A 9,429-nucleotide genomic window follows, 5' to 3' on the forward strand; every position below is an offset into this window, starting at 1 on the left:
ACCCGAAACCCTCCCCGGCCTTCCCAATGCCAACATCTTTTCTCCCTTATAAACACCTTATACATCTTATAAACATGTAGCTTTATCTTTGTAAAATAATGCTTTCCCCATTTTAATTAGCAATATCCAGGATAATATTTTTAAAGTCTGGTTATAACTGTTTTTATTTGATGAGGGCAATGTCAATTAACTGCTATTCTGTTTAAAAACTTAACTGAAAGCAGTTTTTATTACAGTAAAAATACCAATCCATGCCGATGACCATACCATTATGTAAGATCAACAACTGTGACTTGCAATATGCCTGGTTTAAGGACAATGGATATGTCATGGAAAAAAAGTTCCCCACTTAAAGCCTAAATTTAATAACAAGATAGATGAATGCTTTAAAAAAATCTTTTTATATTTTTTTATTGATTTTAGGGAGGACGGGAGAGGGAGACAGAAACATCAATGACAGAAAATCATTGATCGGCTGCTTCCTATATGCCCCCTACTGGGGACAGAGCCCCCAACCTAGGCATCTGCGCCGACCGGAATCAAACTGTGATTTCCTGGTTCATAGGTCGATGCTCAACCCGAGCCACGCTGGCCGGGCTAGATAAATGCTTTTTATCTGGAACTGAGTATCTTCAAACCCTCCAATTATTTACTTTGTTGCTGGCAAAGATGTGATGAAAAGGAAACCCTTATACACTCTTGGTGTGACTGAAAATTGGTCTAATCACTATGGAAAACAATATGGAAGTTCTTCAAAAAAATTAAAAATAAAAACAGGATCTCCAAGAGATATATGCACTTCTGCGTTTATTGCAGTATTATTCACAATAACCAAAATGTGGAAACCTAAATGCCCGTCAACAGATGAATGGATTAAAAAACATGTAGCATGGAATAGTATTCAAGCATGGAAAAGGAGGATATCCTGCAATTTGTGACAACATGAATGGACCCTCAGCACACTGTGTTAAGTAAGATAAGTCAGAAAGAGAAAGACAAGTTCTGTCTATCTCCTTTGTGGAATCTTAAAAAAGTCAAATTTAGCCCTTGTTGGTGTGGCTCTCTGGTTACAGCAGCAGAATAAATAAACAACAAAATAAATAAATAGTCAAACATATAAAAAACAGAGAGTAAAATGGTGGTTACCAGGAAATGGGGGGGGGGGGGGGGGGGAGAGTAAGACTGCTGCTGTTTAAGGATACAAACTTGCAATGAGTAGTAAATAATCCACAGAGCTCTAATGCAGAGGTCACCAACCTTTCTGACTTCGCAGACCACCGGTTGATGACGGCTGCAATGCACAGAGCAGTGATTTTCAACCTGTGTGCCCAAAGAATTTTTAAAACATGCAAAACCTGACCTCTTTGCCCTTAGAGTGCCAAATAAAAAATGACAACAGCCAACACAGTAACTGTCTGGTGTAAATGAATCAAAATTATACCTATGGTTTTTGTCAGGTTGACAAAATAATAGAATATATTTTTGGTGTGCTGCAGTATTTTAGTAATTAGTTTATGTGTGCCATGAGATAAAAACAGTTGAAAATTGCCGGCATAGAGTAATGAATATAGATAAAAATGTACTACAATTAATGTGATAAATATCACTACGATGGCACTCTATACAATAAAAGGCTTATATGCAAATTATCCCCTCGACTGGGAGTTTGACCAGGGATTGGGGCTGGCTGGCCAACAGACTGCGGCCCATTCCCCCATCAGGCCCTGCCAAGTGCCCGTGGCCCCTCCCATGCCCAGCCCTCCCATCAGGGGCCGGGAATGGCCAGCCAACTTCCCGTGACCCCTCCCCCGGCCTCGATCGGCCCCCGCAACCCCGATTGGGAGTAGGGCCAGCTGGACCCCACTGCGCATGAATTAGTGCACCAGGCCTCTAGTGGGACTATGATATACTAGAGCAGTGATAGCAAACCTTTTGAGCTCAGTGTTGTCAGCATTTTGAAAAACCTTAACTTAACTCTGGTGCCGTGTCACATATAGAAATTTTTTGATATTTGCAACCATAGTAAAACAAAGACTTATATTTTTGATATTTATTTTATATATTTAAATGCCATTTAACAAAGAAAAATCAACCAAAAAAATGAGTTCGTGTGTCACCTCTGACACGTGTGTCACAGGTTGCATCATCACTGCTCTATCCACTGAGTCAAACCAGCTAGGGCTAAGGTTAGATTTTTTACTTGAGATATTTCTTGTTTCTTATGGTAGGCCTGTATTGTTATAAATTTCCCTTAGTATAGCTTTTGCTGTGTCCATACTAGGGGCCCGGTGCACAAAATTTGTGCACGAGTAGGGTCTCTAGGCCTGGCCAGCCATCAGGGCTGATCAGGGCCTTCCTTCCTTTCCCCACCTGCCAGCTGGTGTCTTCCTTCCTCCGGCTACCAGCCAGGGCCTTCCTTCGTTCGGCGCTGCACCCTGGTGGTCAGCACACATCATAGCGAGGGGTCGAACTCCCAGTCGGTTGAACTCCCGAGGGGACAATTTGCAAATTAGCCTTTTATTATATGGGATTAGTATCACAGTAACACATTGTACACCTTAAATTTATACAATGTTTGTCAAATAAACTCAATGAAAAAGTAAAAAGAAAAAAGTAATCTACTTTCTAGCAATAACCCATTAATGCTAATATATAAAAACCCTGAGTCCGTCACAACCGGAGGCTAGACCAACCGGAAGTCAGACTTACAGTCAGTGTTGGGATGCCAGGCGCGGTTGACCCAGCACTGACCGATGAGGGGGCTGTGAATCAGGCCTGGAGAGAGGCCTGAGAAGCAAGGTCTGATCCATAGCCTCTGTGGCAGCTGTTGATCAGCATTTGCCTCTCTCTTTCTCTCTAGCAGCCATGCCTCCATTTCTCTCCAGGCTGTTGATCAGGCCCTGTTGATAGGCCCAGAGATGCTGACTGGCATAGAAACTGACCAATCAGAACCAAATCGGGGTGAAGTGTGAGGAGCCAATGGCAGTCTAGGAGGCAGAGCTTTTGACGCTGACTGCCACAGAAACCGACCAATCAGAACCAAATTGGCCAGCAGAGGAGCTCGTGAGGCCTGGGGGTCCCACAGCTCTGCGCAGCATAGAGAAGGCTGGTCCTGACAGAGGAGGTGGATCCGGTAGGGGAGGGCAGCTGTGGGCAATCAGGCCAGGAGGAGAGCAGTTAGACATCAATCAGGCCAGCGGAGGAGTGGTTAGGGGTGATCAGGCTGGCAGGCAGAAGCAGTTAGGGGCAAACAGTCAGGTAAATCAGGCGGTGAGTGGTTAGGAGCCAGCAGTCCTGGATTGTGAGAGGGATGTCTGACTGCCGGTCCCAGATTGGAGAGGGTACAGGCTGGGCGAGGGACCACCTCTCCCGCCTACCCCCCACCCCCAGTGCACGAATTTTGTGCACCAGGTCTCTAATTCACTGTAATTCAACCATATAAATAAACACGATTCAGTTTTTACCATATGGATAAAGTAAACTGTAGTTATGCAATACCTATTTTTTAATAAATAATTCTTTTAGCCAAATAATTAGAATACCTCATTAGAATACCTAATTAGAACTCACATGTCTCTGAAATGAACCACTGACCTAGGATAACTAAGACTAGGTAACCACCCAGGTAGTATGGCTGTTGTGAATGGAGGTGTTAAAATCTGAAGCTTTAAAAGCAACACAAAAGTGTATAAGCAAACTTCCATAATCTAAACAGGGCTATGATGCATAGGAAAAACACTAATAGTATATACTCTGAGTGTATAACCTCTTTATGGAAATAATAAAAGCTAACTTAGCATGACCTCTGGTGTTACTTTTAAAACATGCTATTTTTTTTTACCTGACTCTAAGCCAAGCCTTTTCAAATCCTCTTGGTATGCTTTCAGGGCAGCTTCCTCCATTGCAGCAAACTCCTTTGATGCCTTTTCTTCTTCCTTTGCCTTATCCAGGCTTTTCTGTTTAATCTTTGTAAGACACATTTAAAAGTGAAAGCTAAATAAAAGACTGATATTTACATAGAAAAACTGGCAAAAAAACAAAACAAAAACAAAGTAAATTACCTCACTGATCCTCTTTGCAACATTTTCTTTATGATTCTTTCCTCTTTCATGAAATTCAACACTCTTGAAAATGAAAAAGAAAATACAAAGGAATACTACATAAACATCATAATGCTCACATTAAAGTAACAGTAAATTTGGGAATGGAGGATAACAAAATTAAAACTAAAATGACTGGTAGAAAAGATACAAAATAACTTGAATGCAAATTGGCCCTTTTTACCAAATGATACTATAGAACCTAACTACTATTTATTACTAGAGGCCTGGTGCACAAAATTCATGCATGGGAGGGGGTCCCCTCAGCCTGGCCTGCACACTCTTGCAATCTGGGACCCCTTGGGCACCCCTCTCACAATCCGGAACTGTTGGCTCCTAACCGCTCACCTGCTTGCCTGCCTGATCACCCCTAACCACTTGCCTGCCTGCCTGATCGCCCCTAAGCGCTCTCCTGCCTGTCTGATCGCCCCTAACTGTTCTCCTGCCTGCCTGCCTGATTGCCCTTAACTGCCTCTGACTCAGCCCCTGCGGCTTCATCTGGAAGGCCCTTAACTGTCTGACTCAGCCCCTGCGGCTTCATCTGGAAGGTCGTTCGGCTGCCTGGTCTAATTAGCATATTACGCTTTTATTATTATAGATTATGCCTCTGACTAGATCTCCTTTGGTGCTTAAAATATAACCATGATTACCATATTAATGGAGGAAAATACAAGGTACACTTGATGACTAATCTAGTGACTATGATTGTAATGAGGACTCAAACAAGACATGAAGCCAAAAGAGTGGGAAAAAAACCTTAATTCAAGAAACACCTCTCAACTTAGTGTCAAAACCAGTAAGTCTCTAGAATTTACACTGCTCTACTTGACACATTAGATAAGAGACAATAACCAATGATCCTTAGAGCCATATTCCTCCATATTTCCATATTGGGAGAAAAGTAGACATTAAAAAATTTATCTTAATTATAAACAAATATTCTTATACAATATGGTAATGGTACAAAATGTGAAACTCCTATGAAGAACAATTTGGAACTATCTATCAAAATTAAACTGCTACGTTAGAGTTCCCTAAAAATTAATGTGGAGAGAGCTTCAGGATATACTGTTCAATTAGAAAGTAAAACAAAACGCCCTGGCTGGTTTGGCCCAGTGGATAGAGCTTCAGCCTGAGGATAGAAGGGTCCTGAATTCAATTCCAACCAAGGGCTCATGCCTGGGTTAGGAACTCGACCACCAGTAGGGGGAGTGCAAGAGGCAGCCAATTGGTGAGTCTCATCATGATGTTTCTATTTCTCTCTCCCTCTTTCTTCCTCTCTGAAATCAATAGAAATGTATTAAAAAAGCAACAACAACAAAACAACTGTGGTACAATACAGTGTATATAGTATGTAACCTTTTATGTATGTTAGATTAAGAACCTATATACATATAGAAACAATAGAAGGCTAGACAAGAAAATGAAAAATGGTAACCTATGAGGAATGATGGTAACTTGGATGAATGACAGAGGTGGGTGATTGAATGTTATCACATATTTAAAACAGCCAGAAATGCTCCCTATGGTTGTACACAATAAGAATTATCTGCTAAACTTTGCAAAATAAGTTTTGTAAATCAAATCTTACACAACGCATTACCTGAGCTATTCTAAAGTACTGTGAATTCCTCTTTAAAAATGTGACTTTTTAAGGCAAATGTTCATCCTTTTTCATATATTAATTTTTCTAAAATTTATTATACACCACAAAGACTATTACAGGTCCATTAAAAATAAATTAATTTTGTTTCTAAGTAAAGGTTAAAGTGGTGTGTATTAGCAATTCAAGGAGATGCAGAAAGACTATCCTAGAGAAATTATTCACTCTACATAACTCATGGAATTCACTGAACTGCTTTACCTCCAAGAAAGACACTATCAGTGAGTTGTGTAGGTTGGCCCAAGTCAGTGGTCGGCAAACTCATTAGTCAACAGAGCCAAATATCAACAGTACAACGACTGAAATTTCTTTTGAGAGCCAAATTTTTTAAACTTAAACTATATAGGTAGGTACATTGTTATTAACTTAATTAGGGTATTCCTAAGTCTTAGGAAGAGCCACACTCAAGGGGCCAAAGAGCCACATGTGGCTCACGAGCCACAGTTTGCCAGCCACGGGCCTAAGTCAAACAAGACAGTCAAGAACTTTAGCAACTATTAAAAAAGACCAAAAACAAAACAAAACCCAAAAGAAAAACCCAAACTCCTTGTAGACACATCGATGTTTCTGTCTCTTGCAGACAATCCTATACAATAAAAGTCTAATATTCAAACTGTCCCCTCGACCGGGAGTTCAACTGGGAGTTCGACTAGGGGGCAGGGCTGGCTGCCCAATCACGGAAGGGAAGGGAGGCCCCGGCTGGTGGTGATGGCAGTCATAGGCAGCAAGGGGAAGGGAGGTCCCGGCTGGCAGCCGGCAGCCGCTAGGGACCCTACCCATGCACGAATTTCGTGCATTGGGCCTCTAGTAGTAAATAAATGTCTACTAAACAAATACAACATTGTTACAGATAGGGCTACTATTCTTTTGTGCATCCAACTCTATCAAGTACAAAGGATTTGAATATACAATATATTTTTAAAATACCTTAGCCCAGTGGTTGGCAAACTGTGGCTCGCGAGCCACATGTGGCTCTTTGGCCCCTTGAGTGTGGCTCTTCCACAAAATACTGACTTCCGCGCATGGGCCACGAAGTTTCTATCACATTGTACGTGCACGCCCACATGTGGTATTTTGTGGAAGAGCCACATGTGGCTCGCGAGCCACAGTTTGCGGACCACAGCCCTAGCCTATGGGTACTATGTACATCAAGCATGTCAAACTCTCGGCCCACAATGAATATTTTTGCGGCCCAGTCAATATAACATTATGTAAGAAACATTTTAATAAAAATTTTGTAACTTAGTTTTTACAATATCCTGCTATAATCAATAACGAACTATGATGTTTGCTAATGACTGATCACTATAATTGTGTTGCATTTATTTCCCTTATGCACTTAATGAGCAGGCTCATCATTTCTCTCCACTAATACTAGCAGTGAATATTTTAGCAGCCGATTGCCACATCATTAGTCTTGGACTGACTTGTTTGGTGTGGGCAACAGGAAATATTTCGTTTTTGGAGAACAAGAAAAATAGTTATTTGCGTTAAGCTTATTAATTTGTGCAGTTATTCAATGTATGGTAAGTTAATGTTCTAGAAAAAAATATTAATTTTTATTAAAATGTTCTATTATTTTATGTTAACGATTACTCATTATTTCAGCCCTTTGTATTCAGCATGTCTCTATCGAAATAAACCTACATTTCTATGAAATCTTTTGTTTTTTTGTGGCCCATGTTAGCCTTTGAGTTTGACATGCTTAATGTACACAGTCCTATGACATGCATGAGAGGTGTTAAAAAAAAAGACAATGGTGCTGCTTTTTGTTTCATGTCTTAAAAGCTGAAACTAGACTAAGAGACAAAGTAATATAATTTGCTTAACAGAGTTGCCACTTTCATAGTCCATGACAGAGGTAATGATGTCTTTTTCAAATTTAAGCATTCACAGACATAAAGCTGTGCATCAAGTATATTTAATTATCTCCAGAGCAGAAAACAAGAAAAACTACAATGTTTCTTCTTACATATTAAGGGCTTTCCACTTTTACTTGGTATGTGACAGTGTTACAAACAACACCATCATAACTGGATGTTTCATAGACATGGAGATTACCCAGACTCAAGGTTCATTTCCTAAATTGACTGAAGGGCCATAGTGAAATAATTGGGCTTAGCACATATATATACAAATTTAGGCTGATGAAAAGGAAGAAGGCACACAAGGAATGAAAAGATAACAGAAGCCCTAGCCAATATGGCTCAGTGGATAGAGTGCTGGCTTGCGGACTGAAGAGTCCCAGGGTGTGTGGGGGAGGGCAATGGATGTTTCTCTGTCTCTCCCCGTCACTTTCACTCTCTAAAAATCAAATGAAAAATATCCTCGGATGAGGATTAACAACAAAAAAAGAAAATAGAAAAATTTTCAGCGTTCTGAAACATCTAGAGCAGCGGTTCTCAACCTGTGCGACCCCTTTGGGGGGTCAAACGACCCTTTCACAGGGGTCGCCTAAGACCACCGGAAAACACATATATAATTACATAGTGATTTTGTGATTAATCACTATGCTTTAATTATGTTCAATTTGTAACAATGAAAATACATCCTGCATATCAGATATTTACATTACGATTCCTAACAGTAGCAAAATTAGTTATGAAGTAGCAAAAAAAATAATTTTATGGTTGGGAGTCACCACAACATGAGGAACTGTATTAAAGGGTCGTGGCATTAGGAAGGTTGAGAACCACTGATCTAGAGCAATGCATATGAAAATGTTTTGCAAACTCCAAGTTTCGATACAAAAGGGAACACTTCACATAAACACATTATTAGAATCTCTATTAGTGGAACTGCCATACAGGCCTATTGTCCGCTATCCAGCACTTGCAGTAATCACAGAATTTCTTTGGTTGTGACTTCCAGTAGTCGGCCCTGAAAAAGGGAAAAATAAGTCTAAGCTTATTTATAAGTTAAACAGGTAAAACTCTGCATGCTTTACATCTTAGAATTTGAAATATACGCCTCTGCTACTGCATCTTGCCTTGCTATATACAACCGCGTTGTTTTATTGTCTGAAAGTGTTGCCACTCACGTAGAAAAGTCTGCACCGGACTTAAAACTCCCTTAGACAAAACAGCTTAAAAAAAAAAGTCGTCCCCCTATTTGTTAATGTCATCAGTGTGAAGAAATGAGTAACACCTTAGAGAAGACTTGTCTTTCCTCCCCCTGCCTGGCATTTTGAGAGGTTGCTGTAATGGAGGTCTGAAGACGCTCACAAAGCTTGCTTTAGGCCAAGTTGCTTGCACCAAAAGAACAAACAGAGCGCAAGGCTCCTCTGGCGGAGGTGCGGCTCCTCCGAGACCATCAGCTAATGCAATTTGTTCTTGAGCCTCCGGGCGAGAGAGAGTTGGGAAACCCAAGGGACCTCTCGGCTGGCAAGACATGGGGAAAACAATCATGGCTCTAACCGGGCCGGCCGCTCCGGTAGGCGGGCTCGGGGGGCCACAGCCCGACCCCAGGGTCACCACACCTCGCGCGGCTCAAGCACCGGAGACCCGAGGCTGCGGCGCCCCCCCGCCGCCAGGGGGCTGGAGCTCGCCGCCCACCTCCCTCCCGAGAGCCGGTCCGCCGTGCCCCGGGGCGCTCCCTGGGCAGGGTTTCCACCCGGCCCCGAGAACCGGTCCGGCCGGTCCCCAGCGAGCGGAGAGCGCGTCCATC

At 41.8% G+C, this 9,429-nt stretch overlaps 1 protein-coding gene across 2 annotated transcripts in view; it reads right to left on the reverse strand.

The window, feature by feature from the left end:
* Window positions 1-9,185, reverse strand: part of WBP4 (WW domain binding protein 4) — a 38,740-nt gene extending 29,555 nt beyond the window's left edge. For both annotated transcript variants that reach the window (XM_015572595.1, XM_006776935.2), the window contains exons 1-4: window positions 8,911-9,185; window positions 8,571-8,643; window positions 4,062-4,124; window positions 3,842-3,965 (exon numbers count right to left, since the gene is read on the reverse strand). In XM_015572595.1, the coding sequence (XP_015428081.1) occupies window positions 3,842-3,965; window positions 4,062-4,124; window positions 8,571-8,643; window positions 8,911-9,170 (520 nt within the window). In that variant the 5' untranslated portion in view covers window positions 9,171-9,185. The remainder of the gene's footprint in view (window positions 1-3,841; window positions 3,966-4,061; window positions 4,125-8,570; window positions 8,644-8,910) is intronic.
* Window positions 9,186-9,429: the final 244 nt, after the last annotated feature.

This window comes from Myotis davidii, unplaced genomic scaffold (assembly GCF_000327345.1).
Source record: "Myotis davidii unplaced genomic scaffold, ASM32734v1 scaffold105, whole genome shotgun sequence".
Classification (NCBI taxonomy): Eukaryota; Metazoa; Chordata; class Mammalia; order Chiroptera; family Vespertilionidae; genus Myotis; species Myotis davidii.